At 42.0% G+C, this 16,320-nt stretch overlaps 1 protein-coding gene across 2 annotated transcripts in view; it reads right to left on the reverse strand.

The window, feature by feature from the left end:
* Positions 1-3,923: 3,923 nt before the first annotated feature.
* Positions 3,924-16,320, reverse strand: part of USPL1 (ubiquitin specific peptidase like 1) — a 36,623-nt gene continuing 24,226 nt past the window's right edge. Inside the window, exons 5-9 of one of the 2 annotated variants that reach the window (XM_090028108.1) lie at positions 13,679-13,765; positions 12,396-12,525; positions 11,347-11,472; positions 7,159-7,319; positions 3,924-6,040 (exon numbers count right to left, since the gene is read on the reverse strand). In XM_090028108.1, the coding sequence (XP_089884234.1) occupies positions 4,005-6,040; positions 7,159-7,319; positions 11,347-11,472; positions 12,396-12,525; positions 13,679-13,765 (2,540 nt within the window). In that variant the 3' untranslated portion in view covers positions 3,924-4,004. Of the gene's footprint in view, positions 6,041-7,158; positions 7,320-11,346; positions 11,473-12,395; positions 12,526-13,678; positions 13,766-16,320 lie in introns of those variants that run through there. The other variant, XM_090028109.1, reaches the window with a different exon arrangement.

Here is a 16,320-nt window from a genome sequence, read left to right on the forward strand (position 1 = left end):
GCATGAGCCCCATGCTCCTGACTGCCTGGTTTCAGCCACTTCCCACCCCACCACCCCTGCTGTCCCTCTCCTGCTGCTTCCCTACCTTCCCACCCCCACAGGTGCTCCTTGCACCCTGTGGTTCCCAGCAGCAAGGCTGGGTCCACAGAATGTAGCAGGAGCTGGCCTGGCCTGGATGCCACCACACTGAGCCAGTCAGGACTCGCAGGGGCTGGGGCAGCAGCAGGTGGCAAAGCAAGGAAATGGTGGTTGCGGCAGTGGCAGATGGGGAGAGTGAATGGCAGTGGGGACAAGCTCACCTGGACATAAGCACAGGTCCTGTGCTAGTGCCCCAGGGCCAGGGCCATCAGGAGCCCAAGGTCACGACTGGTTTTGTCCCTTTCCCTGCTGCTGTAGCCCAGCCCAGCCCAGCCCAGCTCAGCTCCATAGAGCTCCTGCTGCCCCACTCTGGGCCCCCACTGGCCCTGGGGCACTGGCACAGGTCTTGTGCTTCTGCTTGCTACCACTTGCCCCCTGCCTGCAGCCACTGCAACTACCATTTCCCTGCCTTCACACCTGCCACCTTGCAGGGGTGTGGATAGCAGATCATGGCTCTGGCTCAGGTCTAGGCCCTGTGTTGTCACCATCTTATGATCCTGGACCTGACCCCACCTACCTGCCCAAGTCCAAGATGTCGCTCCCCACCCACCCACAGCCCCATCTTATCTGCCTGCCAAGCATGTACTGCCTATTTGGGTCCCAGCATGTCTCCACAGAAATCCTGCCCAGTCCAGTGCCCCGTGGTGAATGCAGGGTGGGTAGGCCAGGTCCAACTGTGGCAGAGATACTAGTGACAGTGGACTGAGGGAACCGTTGCTTCTAGGGGTCCAGGAAGTGGAGTCCAGCCACCACACTGCTCCATGTGCCTGGGGACAGCAGGGCTGGCTACATGTGCCACAACCCAGGCTGCTGCCTGTGCCTGGACCAGGTGGGGCTGAGGGACCTGCCACAGGCAGGATAAAGATCACTTTGGTGAGCCTGACTTGGCCCATGGGCCAGATTTTGTCCACCCCTGACCTAGGGTGTGGAACTGCCCAGCCCTGAGCCTCTGCTCCTGTACTCTGCAATTCTTTCCCACATCCTGTATAGTCTCAAACTTTGTTGTAAATTATTTGCTGTGTTTTTAAGAAACCATAATTTTACAGATCAGTCAATCACTCTAGTCAATAATCATTTTTAATAACTTGAATGCAGACAGATGCATTCATGACATTCCACGCCACTTTGCTTTTCCAATGCAGCAGATTACAGAGAACCTTTACAATCAGAGAAAAGCTCAAGTCCTTTGTAAAAATTCTTAATACAAGTTCCTTTTTCTTGGTGTCCCAGTCTGATACGCAATTGTTAAGAGAAATGTAGTTTAAGAGTCAGTTCAAGACCTAATTTCTGAAATGCTGCATGGAACTTGTCCAAACTATCCAAAGCCACTTCTTTTACTTCTTTTTTAGTGATGACAGCTTGTGATAATAGTTACTTTGTTGAGGAACACAGGGAGGGTTGAGAGAACTAGAATATAGAACTCCTGGCTTCTGAAATATGAATGGCCACTAACTTCACAGCATAATGCATCTTCATTTTAGCTCTCCTTCAACAGTACTATCACATTCATTCTTAGTTAACCAAAATAAAAACCCACCAGCCAACTTGTCAGTAAGGAAGTAGGAGAATAACGACCTTTTACCCATGGAAAAGGCTAAAATATACCAGGATTTTCAGTTTCTGCTCCATATTTCTGACGTGAAAAAAATAGACTAAAGGAATGATATTTCAGGGGGAGGGAGGGAAAGAAATCAGGCTTATATGCAACAAAAAGCATAAGTCATAAAAAGTGACAATATAGTCCAACAACCAACCTTGCTCATTTCACTTACACTTTCAGGACCCAACTTCACACAAAAAAAAACTGTTTTTAAGAATATATTATAGTATAATCCATCTAATGTGGATCCAGATTCAGCAATATGGATGTGCTTTATACCAAGAAAAGCTCATTGCCATAATGGAAACAGTTACAGGAGTATAAGGTACTTTCATACCCTAATAATTGCCACCACAGGATGAATTGGACAAAGATGCTGGTGAGAGATTTTTTTTTACTTAAAAAAATAAAAACCAACAGAAGTCATATTTGTACAAGAATTGTGCAAGACCAGCTTTTGAAAATGATGATGTACAGTACTCATTTTGTTGTCCACCAATAATGAAATTTAAAAAAAAATTCACAGAAGAAAAACAATGGAAGTGTCATGCCTTGCAGAGTCCCAAGTCAAGACTGCTGTCTTTCTGGAAGACATGGCTAGCTAAATGCAGTTAACTGGGCTGCAAAAAGGCCGGCGGTGAGACTGAAGTGAATGATCATTTATGGCCTTAAAACACTATGAATCAGGGGTCCTGAAATATAAATCATGCAATTTCAGGATTAAAAAATTCTTGAGTACCACTGAAGTGGCATTGATGTAAAAATATCCCATTGTTGAGAATGCAAAAATGTGTTAAGATGTTTTCCCCACCCACCCTACAGCGTACAGTTGATTTAATACAGGACTAGAATAGCCACAGCTGTGTGGAACAAATTATACAAGCATCATTAGTGAAACCCTATATACAAATCTATGCGCACCAAGATTAAACTATTTTCCCTTTCTTCCTTCTTACTGACTTTCTTCATCTTTTCCCATTGGTACCAATTGTCCTTCCCAACTTTTCCCTTCCTGTTTTCTCAAAAGGAAAATGTACGCAAGTTAGAGACTGAGTTCTCTAAATTCCTGATATACAGGCATACCTCGGAGATATTGCGGGTTCGGTTCCAGACTACCGCAATAAAGCGAATATCGCAATAGAGTCACACGAATTTTTTGGTTTCTCAGTGCATATAAAAGTTATGTTTACACTATACTGTAGTCTATTAAGTGTGCAATAGCATTGTGTCTAAAAAAAAATGTACATACCTTAATTAAAAAATACTTTATTGTTAAAAAATGCGAAGTGAGCAAATGCTGTTGGAAAAATGGCGCCGATAGACTTGCTTGACGCAGGGTTGCCACAAACCTTCAATTTGTAAAAAAAAACGCAATATCTCCGAAGCGCAATAAAGCGAAGCGCAATAAAACGAGGTATGGCCGTATATATATATTTCTCTAAAATACCTATTTTACTAGTTGGATGTGTAGTGATTAATTTAATTAAATTTAATTAAAATAAAAAAGGTAAATTTGATGCTGCACATTACATTATCTTTGAATTCAGAACCAAAATCTTACCCACTTTACTTACGCATGGTTTTCAGAAATACCTTTATTTACTCAGAAGATAAGCTCTAGGGTATACTTATATTACCTTACATGGGGAAATCTTTGCCTTCACATCACTCCTTCCCTGAACCCAGCTGGCATTTACCCGAGGAACAAGGCCAAAACAAATTGTGAAAAGAAGAGAGAATCTTCTCAGATAGTAATACCCTTGCACTACTGCATTATGGTAATTCAATTTCGTATAAAAGCATGCCAACATGTCTGTTCACAAGTGTCTCAGAAATGTAAGAAGATTTAATTAAACCTGAACAGTTTGTTAAAACAAATCAAAAACAAAAAAACCCCACACGACTGGATTGATTTTTCATTATATATTTATGCCTTGTATCATCAAGAAAATTGAAGATTTTATTTTTCTGGACCAAAAAAAAAAAAATGATCAATTTACCATGTAAAAGGCAACAAGGAAAAAATATCAGAAGAGCCACAAAAGTTTTTAATGAATGTAAACAATCTCACCTCCTTCAGAAATATAAACCATAGATAAAAATTATATTTGCTTGCCATAATGAAGTTTAAGCAGCAAATACTTCAAATGTTAACAGTTCAAGTACAACCAGTGTGCAAATTAACCACTTTGAAAATATAATTTAATAGTGCTTTGTTTGAAAAATATACACACAATTCTGAACACTCAAGAAACCAAACAATAATTCAACAAGGTTCAAGCAGACTTTCATCAAAATGAGGTAAATCTATGTCACCAGTTATTGAGTTTAGCACTGAAGTAGTGAGCAGGTCTTCAAAAATATCCTCCTTTATGGGGCCAAATGAAAGTGTTTTTGAACAAGACTTGCTCATTAGTGAGGTTATATGATCTTCATATTTACTATCTTTTACAGAACAGTAATAATTTTGGTCCTCACTTGACACTGGCACACACATGCTATTGATTTTCTCACTAGACACTGGTGTTGCAATATTATTGTCCACCATTTCCAAATACCTACACTCCTCTTCATCCTTTGAAACCTCTAACGAAGCAACAGTTGAAGGAGACAATAATTCTGCTAAAACATCAGTATTACTCTGGCTACTGCAGAGTGACATATTGGAGCTTGTACTATATACAGATTCATTATCTGCAACATCAATATGATATTGCAATTCCCTTAAAAAGTTCTGTAGTGGTTCACTTTCATTTTGAGATCCAAATTGTGAATGGTCTTTTCCATCTATATGTGGAAGGTTTCCACTGTTCATCTGAGCTTTTACCAGCTTATCAAGTGAAGCCAGCTTCTTTTTTTTAGCATTAAGTTTTTTAAGGAGTTTTAGACGAAGTCTACAGGCTTTGTCAGTATCTGATTCTTTAACTGTCTCAACAGATGTATGATTCTCATTTCCACTGTGATCATGCCTGGAATTGAAGTTGGGTTGAATCATTTTATTCAAAATACTTAGTGAGCTTCCAAGCTTATTTAAAGTTGTACTGTCATTACCTACAGAGTTTGCTACAGGAAGACAAGCACCTAAAGGAGGACTGTTGACAGCTAACAAAGGAGACTTTCTACCATGAGGAAGAACAGATTTAGGAGTCTCAACTGTTTTGCTTGTATCTTTGTCCTGAAAACCACTGAAGTTACTAGCCCCCTTATTATGCAAGTGCAAGTCAACTGTTTTGCTTGTTCCTTTGCTTTGGAAGCCACCAAAATTATTTGCCCCCTTATTAGGCAAGTTCAAATCGGTAACTTTTAATGAACTGGACTGTTTAGAACTTTTCTTGTTATTATAATGAGATGAGGCACTTGAGGGCATAAAAGCAGCATTCTTGCTTAGTAACTTCTTTACCCAGCTTCCTACAAATGCTTTTTTATTATTTTTACATAAAGTCTTAGAGGAATTCTCCACAGAAGACACAGCTGCAACCTGAGAGTCTGCTATAATTTTATGGGAGTTTGTCATACTAGATAATATCTGTGTAACGTTCTCCATTAATGATGGCTCCTTGTTCTTAAATACTGCTGAATTTAACCTAATGTCATTCTCTGTGTTAACTGCATTTGCTTCAGCCTCTGCCCACTGAAAATGTGATGGCTCTGGTGAGGAACTACCATGGTTTGTAAGTACAGCAGGTATAATGTTTGCTGGGTTCAATTCTCCTACAGGTAAACAAGCACTGGCATTTTCAGATGATGTGCATGTGTTTGGAGTCTGATTACCTCCAGTGACGTCTCCCATACATGGAGCTTTGGGTGGAATCAAACAAGATGATTCCAGCTGCTGCTTTGTCCCTGTTTCAGCAACTAGGTTATTTTCCACCATCTGTTCATTCTCCATGGGGTTACCTTCAGAATCAACTTGTATTTCTACAAGCGTCAGAGTTATAATATCATCATCTGCCAAATGTTCCAAGCCATGAAGCAATTTCTTTTCAGCCCTGGCTAAATTCTGTTCTGTAGTAGCTGGAGCAGTTACATTGCCATCATTGCCATGAATTGTTGGTATTTTGTCTACAGCATTATGATCATCACAATGCAACAATGAAGAATCTGATTGTTCATCATGGGGAGAAAGCTCTTCAGTTTCTTTACTTTGGAACTGAGAACTCAACTTATGTGGATGTGGCTTATTTGGCATTTGGGATGTTTTCCTTTCCCAGATGACAATATGAATCTCTGAAGGAGGAACCTCAAATCTCTCGCATCTATTACAATATGGACCTTTTAAGTCATCACATTCAAGCCAGGATTCTGAAAAATAAAGGGTGACTAAGTTAAAGGCTCAGTACAACTACCAATAAAAAACTGGGTTCTCAGAGTTGTTTGACTGACAAGAGTATTAGTTTTTAGTGCCTTCCCACTGTGTGATACTACTACCACCTATACCAGAGAGAATAAAACTGGTCTATACCAAAGGAAAACTGGAGGATTACAAATAGGCCACTTCCAGGAGCAGAATTAAATTCCTAGATCATAACAACTTGGTCAAGAAGCAAAGCCACTTCTTTCTCTTAATTACAATGAGAAGGATATCAATTTCCTGTCTAAGCACATCTGGATATTTCATAATCTTTCTCTGTGTTATTTTGTGGAATTTTCCAAACTAACTCACCAACAGGAGAAACTTAAGGGGCAAACTCATAAGCTAACCCCCTTATGATGGCTGACTGAGTTCAAATACCTCAAAACATATACAAATCTTTAATTAAAAAACAATGGGAGAAACAATGCAGACACAACAAACAATCGGTTTTCTTAAATGAATGTTTCTCCATCATGTTATTTTTTCATGTAATCCAGCAATTTAAATACACAACTTTAATCCCAATGCTCTGGTAAGACCGTTATCCCTTCTCTTTTGTCCTCCCATCCATGAAGCTGGATAAGTTATTCCTCCCAACTCCTACCCTGTGAATTTTGGGCTTCGAGCTGTTATTCACTAATAAGCTAGTAACTGCAGGAGCTGCATTCAAGAAAGAATGACAGAATCAAGAGGGAGAAGATGCTGCCAGTGCTTTAAGTTTCAGGGGAACTTGTTTTTTCCAATCAAGAGATGCACATGCTTGATAAATAGCACTCAAAAGAAATGGTCAGGTCTGCTCAAATTGTTTCTACCAGAGTTACAGGGTAACTTTTCACTTTTTCCACTGGTAGCAATTTACTGGATCAGTGTACATCAAATCAGAATTTGAAAAGAAGGAAGTGCATAAATAATTCTTAAACCTATTTGCATGGTTAATTTTTAGGTTTACAAACAAGAAAGCCTTTTAATTTTTTGTCTAGAATAGAGTCAATCATTATTTCAATAACCCACCAAACTGGTAAACAAGGCAGCTCTATACATTATAAGAAAAAATTATAGTATTTACCATCAGGATTCAAAACCCAGGTCACAAAGTGTTTTTGGTTGTTTTGATACTGAACAACAATTGTTATTTCATAGAAATCTCCTTCAAATCGAAACGAGTAATTCTTCAGGTAGTTATGTGGTAAGCCTTCTACAAAATGTAGCATAAATATTGAAGGTATCCTGATAAAGAGACAATATGTTTTATTAGAACAAAACACTGGCTCAAGCTATTAATGAAATCACAAACAAACAATTAATTTATGGATGATCCATAGCTTACCAGATCACCATTCTACTCCTGTGTAGAAATCTCAGATTGTGCTACCAGATGCAAGTGTCTTTGGGGGCTTATGGGAGCAGTAGTTCTAGGAACGGGGAAGAAGATGAAGGGGGGAAACTAAATAACATTTTGCTTTGCAACAAGGAGAGCCCTGCTAAAATGAATGTCAAAGGATAGCTAACGAGCCCAGTTCATACCAAAACATAGATAAGATTGCAGTTCTATTCATCAATCCCCAAAGGCTGCTGGGGGGGCGGGAATGTTCAGGTTGAAAATGGACATCTATAGACACTGCTGGGTGCCACTCCTCAACATGGGGAGCACATCTGCAAGCAGAGCAAAACCCCAGCTTGGCAATGTATTGCTGGAGAGTGTGGAAATTCTCTGCAGTGGATTTTCTTCGTGCCTGCCTGCAACCCCAGAAGGGGAAAAGCTAGGTAAATCCCTTGCAGAGGGATTCCCCAACTGGCTGATCACTGGTTGCACTTGGCCATGGGGCATGTCTCTGCAAACAGGAAATTGATGCACTCCGCCTTGGGGTGAATCCCTGAATTTCCCCACTTACCCAGACCTGCCCTGAAGATTCTAGGGACACATCTAGCTAAGCAGGGAAAGCAAGGCAGGCAGGCACTGCCAAAGCTTGAAGGGCTGAATCCTGCCTGGGAATTCCCAAGGTACACAGAACCAGGCCCCTCAAGCATGTGGAGGCCCTGCCCAGGGCAGGTGCAGAGTGTGGGCAGCTTTGGGTGCCTGTGCAAACAGGCATCAGCTACACTAAAGCAGCATAACTTACCACTGTCTTCTTTCCATTTACTATTCATTGTGGCCACAAATTTGAGCATTTGTGACACAACAGAAGGTATAGAGTCCATTTCTACCCTCAGTGTTAGCTGTATTTACTTGAAGAGAAAACTACCCTGGTTATAAGATGACCCCCGCAATAATTAAATTCTATATATGGAAAAAGTAGGTGTTATAAGTTTTCCAGGTATAGACTCTAATTATTGGAGGTCTGACTTGAATTTGTCCCTAGCCCACTGCTAGAGCAAGGAAAATAAATCTGTGGGAGGAGGGGGTCACATAGCCCTCTGCTTCCTCCCAACTTTTCCCCTCCTGGCAGTCTCTCCCTTCTTCCCTTACTGTTACATCCTGCCGTCCCCTGACCACATGAAAGTGAGGAGCAAATCTGAAAACATTAACTTTGAAATTAAACACAGCTGTAGCAATTCGCATATAGTAATCATAGAATTATTTCATCCAGAACTGGTGCATGTCACTTTTTTTTTTTTAAACTGCTGCAAGTTTTAGCATAGGTGTTTTATAAACACTTTTGAGCACCTACTTCTATCTACTATAAACTATGCACGGTGTTAGTTCAAAGCTCATGATTTACCATACAGTTCACTGGGCTGGGCCCCACAAAAGTTAACAGCATTTTAAGCCATGGTGAGCCACAACACTGCACACTCATATCCTGGCACAAATTTTTAGTGTAGCCCCACCCTACCCAGTGACCTCACAGGCCTTGCTCAGTACATATGTATACTCCAGATACCTCCCACAAAGGATCCATGTGTTAATTGGCCCCCCCACTCAGGACTGAAACCAGATATTCTTATCACAAGCACTGGGATGCTCCAAAAACGTACGTGCAGTCAAGGCAACCTGGTCAGCTTCATCTTGTGGCGGGCAGGGCCACATTAATCATATGTACCAGGCAAGTAGAGGACACGACAGAGGGATTCTGGGTGAACTGTATGCAATATCATGGCTTACCCTGACTTTAAAAAGTGGTGTTGATGAGGGAGCACTAGTGTATGTCTTATTTAGGTAGGTGGCGCTAACCAGGATTTTGGGCGGAGGGTCACTTACCCAGTTTTGGCAGGCTGTTGAGAGCTGCATGGGTGGCCCTGCCCCCTGACAAATGCCCCACTCCCTGGTCACCATCTTGGGAAAAATGTCCCAGGGCCAGCACCTGTGTGGCCCAGAGCAGGGCATAGGCTGGCAAGGGTCTGTGGAGCCAGACTGGGCTGCACCAGCAGGGAGAGGAGGGAGCTGGCCTGGCTCCATAGAGCCCCTGTTGGCTGGGACCCTGTGCTCCTGCCACCCTGCTGTGGGACCCGCCGGCACATGCCCTGGGACACCAGTGTGGACCCCGTGCTTCTGCTGGCTCATGCACCTGCTGACTCCCAGTGCCCCCCAGCCCCACAGTACAGGCTGGGGTAGCACACAGCCCCGACCCCCTGCTCACCAGTAGGAAAGAAGCTAGTGCAGCGTGCGGGGAAAAGCAACCCCTTGCCCACCCCATGGCCAGCGCTCCCTGCTGCAGCTGCTTGCAGCCCACGTGGGGCTGTCTGGAGCAGGCAAAGACAGCCCAATGCGGGCTATGAGCAGCTGCAGTGCAGGGCACTGGCCATGGGGTGGGTGAGGGTTTCCCCCACCCCGTGCTCAGCACCAGCTTGTAACCCAGCCCCCACTGCCAGCCTGGGCCCCGTGCTGGCTCTTGGCTTGCCCGTCGGGGCTGTGCATGACAGCAGCACTTGCGGCCCCCCCACTTGCCGTGCCGGGCAGTGTTTGCTGCTGCTGACCACCTGGAGCTCGCATGCTGGGCACCAGAGAGGCAACGGTGGCAAACACTACCCGGAATGGCAGGTGTGGGGGCCACAGCTGCTGTTGCCATGCACAGCCTCAGTGGGTGAGCCCAGAGCCACTGCAGAGCCAGGTTACAAACTGGTGCAGAGCATGGGGGAAAGGCGGCCCTTCGCCCACCCCACAGCCTGGCTGGGGCTGCCGGTGCCTGCTCTGGATAGCCCTGCATGGGCTGCGAGCGGCTGCAGCAAGGAGTGCAGGCACAGGGCTGGGGAGAGGCCATTTTTCTCTGCGCCAGGAAGGAGCAGGGATGGAGCCCGGGGAAAAGCTGAGCGTGGGGGAGGGGAAAAGCAGCCTCTCCCCCACCCCGTGGCCAGTGCTCCCTGCTGCAGCCGCTTGCAGTCTGCATGGGGCTGTCTAGAGCAGGCACAGGCAGCCCTATGTGGGCTGCAAGCGACTGCAGTGTGGGGAACCAGCCATGGGGTGGGGGAGAGGCAGCTTCCCCCTGCTCTGCGCTCAGTTTTTCCCCGGGCATCTTCCTTGCCCGGGATCCTCCCCCACTTTCCCCTTACATGCGGTTCCAGCCAAGGCAGCCACAGGGTCCCAGGCAGGCCCTACTGTTGCGAGAGCCTGCCTGGCTTCCCCTGGGTCCTACTGCCCTTGGTTCCTGTCATTTTGACAGGAACCACAGGCAGATAAATATTAATTTTCTAAATTTTTAGGGGCCCCGCGGGCCGGATAGAATGGCCTCACAGGCCAGATCTGACCCATGGGCTGTATTTTGCCCACCCCTGCACTAACCTATCCTTGTGGTAGGATCCCATCAGTATATCACCCTAACTAACTAGGCCACGTGTTTTAGAGTCATGCTCAGTGTTGGCTACATTTAATGAACTTAACAGTTGGTTTCTACTGCTGAGCACATGGTGCTTTCGGCAGCAGTTTAAAAATAGACAATGTATTTAATGAGATTTTCTTGTATGCAATAGCATGAGGGTCTTTTCCTCCCATGCCAATTGGAAGAGAAAAATTTCATCTTGCATTCAAGTAAATACAGTACTATTTGGCTCAATTCTATTCAGAATACTAAAAGTTGTGTGTGTCCTTTCTATGTGAATGATAAAAATACACCGTGTACTAAAATCTTTACATAGTAAATGAGAATTTTAAGAATATCAAAGCTGGGTAACTGGATGTTTACTAGTAACTTAAGCTTTAGTACCACTTAATATGCCTGACTTTAAAAAGTTACAAAATTATGAGACATGTTTAGATCTAAAATTTACAGGTAATACTTCATCCATTTTATAGTCAAGATTTCTGGCAATTCAGACTTACTTTTCCAAAATCATCTCTCTCCTTTGAGATTTATCCTGACATTTATTACATGGACCAATATGAACAGCATTAAGTGGGTGCCACTCAGGTATTATATTTGTAAATGTTGTTAGCATCTTCCTATAGCTGAACAGGAGGAAAAAAAGAAAAGATAAGATAAGATACTTACTTGAAATTCTGAAAAGACAATGCATTACATTTTATCAGAGAAGGTAGGACAAAGGAAGCAGTGTTATACAGCCTATAATAAATAGGCCAAATTCAGTGCTGGCTTGTATGGCAAATACCACTGAAGTTCACATAAGTAGCACAGAAATATGAACAGAATTTGGCTCAATAATCTGATCAGTATCAACAAAATAATGCTTATGTAGCACAAGAAAATGAAACAGAAACCGCTGCTAATGTGTTAGCTACTTTAAAGTATTTTATTTAATAATCACACTTAAATTAACTAAGGCTTTGAAAAATTCTCCATTCTCTTCTTTTACCAAGTGCGTAATAGTTAAGGACATCTTAAACACATTACCTTAAGCATATACTACCTCCAATTATCTAAATAGCAATTTAGAGTCATGCCTAACATCTAAGATTTTAAATCACTGCTCAGCAAAGGATACTTTCACATTTTTCCAAGTGAATAAACATCATAGATTTATTTTTCAAATGTCATATAGTTCAAATAAATACAGAAACCCATTTCTACTCAACAGCATAAGGCATACCTATTTGTTTTGACAGGCCTGCTATTCATGAAGAGCAGCTACAATTTGACCATTAAGTGCACAACTAAGTAAGCAGCTGACGACCTGCTCCACTTATCTTTTACATCTCTCCTAGTCAAAACTATTACATCATAAATCTTGACACTACACAGCAGGTGTAGAAAACTTCAAGAAACACAGACTACAAGACTTCACCATCATATCTTTTCCCCTGTCACCACATGCAAACTATTGTGTACAAAGTGTTGGTTTAAAAAGTATCAAGTGTAGAATGAAAAATAAATTCATACAGATAAAGAATATTACCCGAATAAAAACCCTTACCTGTCCTGCTGTTTGTAGCCACAAAGTAAACATTCAAATTTCCATGAAAATGAATGAAGAAAGAGTTTCTTAACTTCAGGATCCTTTTCTAGAAGCAGAGGTAATGCAAAGACTGGACTTTCCTCTTTACCTTTGAAGAAAAAAAGAAAACCAGTCACTAAATGTTCACAATCAGTCTTCAGGACATCGGAAAGCAAGGACAATTATTCTGTGAGCACTCACAAAGCAATATTTTCTTTCCTATAGTAAAGGACTCAAAGCCATCATTAGCAGCAAGACTACAGCTGTAGTTAACCAGGAGGGGAGCACATAACACAACAAACTGAGATCAGTAGACTACATGAAAACTAATATTTGCAGAAGCTTTTGAGGCTAATATTGATGCTACACTACAGTACTAGTGACATCAGTCCTAACTATTAATTTCATTTTCCATTTTATGGGAAAATAATGAAAGTATACAAATGATAACAATTTGCTAATTTAAGCCAAAATGCTACAAGTACGTTCCATGGGCTAGGTCAGAGGACAAAGTGAAGGAAAATGTTGTCAACTTCTGCTGTTTCTACGGAACCATTTAATGGGCATTATTTATTAAGTGTTCTATACAGTTAAGAAGGACCATACACAACTAAGGGAAGGAGGATGTAGCAGTCACCATACATTATTTTGCTTTGCTAAAGCAGCAGATCCCAAAAAGTAGCAGTGGGACAGGGGGAGGGCTAGAAGAAGGAACAGCAGTGCAGGTAATTTTTGCTGCCTCACCCCAGTGTGGGCACAGAAAAAGCCCCCTTCACCCTTATTGCTGCCAAAGTTACCTAGCCCATGCTGGATTGGAGCTGGGAGGGTGGGGAGAAATGGTAGTAGCACAGGTCCAGGCAAAGCCTTGCAGCTGTGGCCTAGATCCAACCCCTGGCCTAAATACATAATTCAAAAGTCCTGGAAAGTATGGTCTTTAAACTAAGAATGAACTTTCCTTTTGTCAAGCAATTTTTTCCTGCCTTTTTCACAACAGAGAAGAAAAGCATGCACCAGAAGGGTCACTTCATTAGGCCTGAGCATATAGGTACTACAGAAGAGAATGGAATAGAGACAGAAAAAAGAGGGAGGGGAAGGGGAAAAAAAGAAAAGACCTAACTACTGTGAGTAGTGTGCTTGACCTAACCAAATTACACTGGTATGCTGTTTGTATCCACTTGTGAGATATATTTTAAGTGCTGACATAACAGCAAGGTTTGCACTCAGAAAGCTGGAACAAACTAAAGTCACACATATATACTTACCTAATTCACACTTCAGCTGGGGTTGAAGTTGTGCAAAAATTGTATTTCGGATTTCATTTAAATGCATCTCAGCTTTTGGAAGAACATCTAAAGAAAATAAATTGTTTTTCAAAAATATTAAATTCAGATATAGCACATAATATATTAATAATCTTCAAAGCAATGCATTTGGTATTAGTATATTTTAAGGCATGCCTACTGGATATAATAATAATTAAAGCTCAGTCAAATAAATTTGCAGAAAGTTTTAACAACTTGTTAAAAAAACCTACTTAGTCCTGCACATTGTTTTCTACAGTCATTTACTTAATAAGATACTTTAAATAATTTCTCTCTCTACAACATGTGTTAGTATGATTAGGCTATGTTGGAATCAAACTTCAGACAATAAGTGACTAAGATGAAGATTAAGATTTGAGGAAGGTATCATAAATTACTGGTAAAAAGCATTAGGCATAGTGTCATTCTCTCAAACCAAAGTACTATACTCTGAGGAAAGGCAGAATTTAAGACTACACTTAGAAATTCAAATACTAAAGAAAAAAACACACAAAGTACCCAAACAAGCTTAACTCCACCCTATAGTGATGACCAGGGATCCTGGTTTTCTCAGATAAAAAGAAGTAACCCAAAATCCACATTTTTCCATGATTAAAATGAAATACCACTATTGAGAGAGAGAGAGAGAGAGAGAGAGAGTGGTGTTTCATTTTAATCATGGAAAAATGTGGATTTTGGGTTACTTCTTTTTTTTTGTTAAATCTGAAAACTGGGTTGTTTCTTTTTAAAATCAGAGAAAAACAGGATCCTTGATGATGACATTCAATCCCATTTAAATGATTAGATAAATTGAGGTGTGTTTTTGCAAATTAAGTACTACATTTCTTATGGAAGTCAGAAATAAATCTTAGAGTTATCAGACAATTAATTGTAGACTTAGGAAGTGCCTTGAGTTTGATGCTTCATCTACAAAACAAACTCACTGTGCCCAGCAGAGGCACAGCTAAAGATACCAGGCTGCTCTGCAGAGACTGCACCATAAACCAACAGCAGTGTAGCTGCATCTATATGGATATGCAAACCAGCTAATTAACTGTCACTCACTGAGGCAAGTTAGTCTGCTCAAACTGCTGCACAGGCACAGCTACACTAATTATTCCCCTTCAGGACAGTCCATTGTAGAGCCATGTGTCATCCTTAAGAGCACTGGTGCCAGGCACTATAATCTTACTCCCCAGACATGGCTTTCAGCAGTTTTGCAAATTAGTAATGCAAAACAGACAAACAAGGCTGCATAAAGTGCAAAACTACTTTAACTAAGAGGTCTAGATCAGTCTCCAGAACTGAAGGGAGGATTTGAAGCAGGTTCGGATGCCACTCCTTCATTAGTCTTTAACTATAATTAATGCATATAAATCAAAATAAAACTAAAGAATTTCTCCCAGGTCATAGGTACTTTTGACAGATTTTATCAAAACAACAGATATCTCACTGTCATTTCAGCCAAGCAAGCAATATAAACACTGTAACCATCTCCCCAAACCATGACCCTCAGTCATGACCCTTCTCTAACATAGCCCAAGTAAACTGATAACCTTTGCCTAGGAGCACAGAGAAAAAGTAAATTCTAGTCCCCTGCCTCCTCTTCCTCCCCCTAACATTCACACCTTTCTTTTACATCAGAGTTTCCACCAGGGAGGCGTTGGAAGGAGAAGTGAGGGGAAGAAAGGGAAGAGAACAGTAAGTCTAGCAAGCTGGCAACCCACACATTTCTAACGGTTTATACATAATATCCACTTGGAAACCACTAAGCAATTAATGTGACCATGGAACAGTCCAGTGGGACCTGGGGGGTGGGGGGAGGGAGAAAGAGGGAGGGATCATTTCAGATAGAGGTGACAAGAAAATAGAAAAGCTCAGTTAATTTCTTCTGCTAAATGATGCGTCTAAGAACTACCACCATAGATGGTTGGCCAGCAGGCTACTTTTCATGAAAGAAGAGACAGACTCTAAATTATCAAACATCTCTAGCGTGAACACAAGGACTTGAGTCTTTACATGTTTCTAAGGATGTTTTACTGAAAGGCATGCCCAGGAAAGGCAGCTTCTACTCATAGATCCGTATTAGTTCAGTCTGTTGGATCATCTCCTTTATTGTTGCAGATTGCCTTTGATTTGTCAGAGGAACTCTGACTTTTTCATTTAGCTGTCAGGGAGAGAAAAGATGAGGCTTGCTAAAATACCATGTCTTTAACCAAATTCAGAAATCACAAGACACTTAAGGCTTCCACCACCCAGGTCCTGGTTTGGTGGGGGAGTCTGCTGTTTGCAGGTTTCTTCCAGTGACAGCCAGGTGGAGGAGCCTGCGATAGTGCTGTCCCTTGGGGAGCAGACAAGGAAGCTACAGGAGGAGGTGGAGAGGCTCTGAATCATCTTCTGCCACAAGGACTTCATTGATTTGATGCTGGAGGATACTTCTCCTACAGTGGAGAAAGGACTGCCAAAGGCAATGTTAGAGAAGGAAGAACACATGAACTCCAAGGAAGGTGGAAATTAGCAACTTGTGACCTCTTGCAGCAAGAAGAAATATTCACCCCCACCTTGCCTGAAGATGAGACATGGAGACCTAGCAACAGAGGAGG

The sequence above is a fragment of the Crocodylus siamensis genome, chromosome 1, assembly GCF_052110815.1.
Source record: "Crocodylus siamensis isolate JL-2025a chromosome 1, ASM5211081v1, whole genome shotgun sequence".
NCBI classification, from domain to species: domain Eukaryota; kingdom Metazoa; phylum Chordata; order Crocodylia; family Crocodylidae; genus Crocodylus; species Crocodylus siamensis.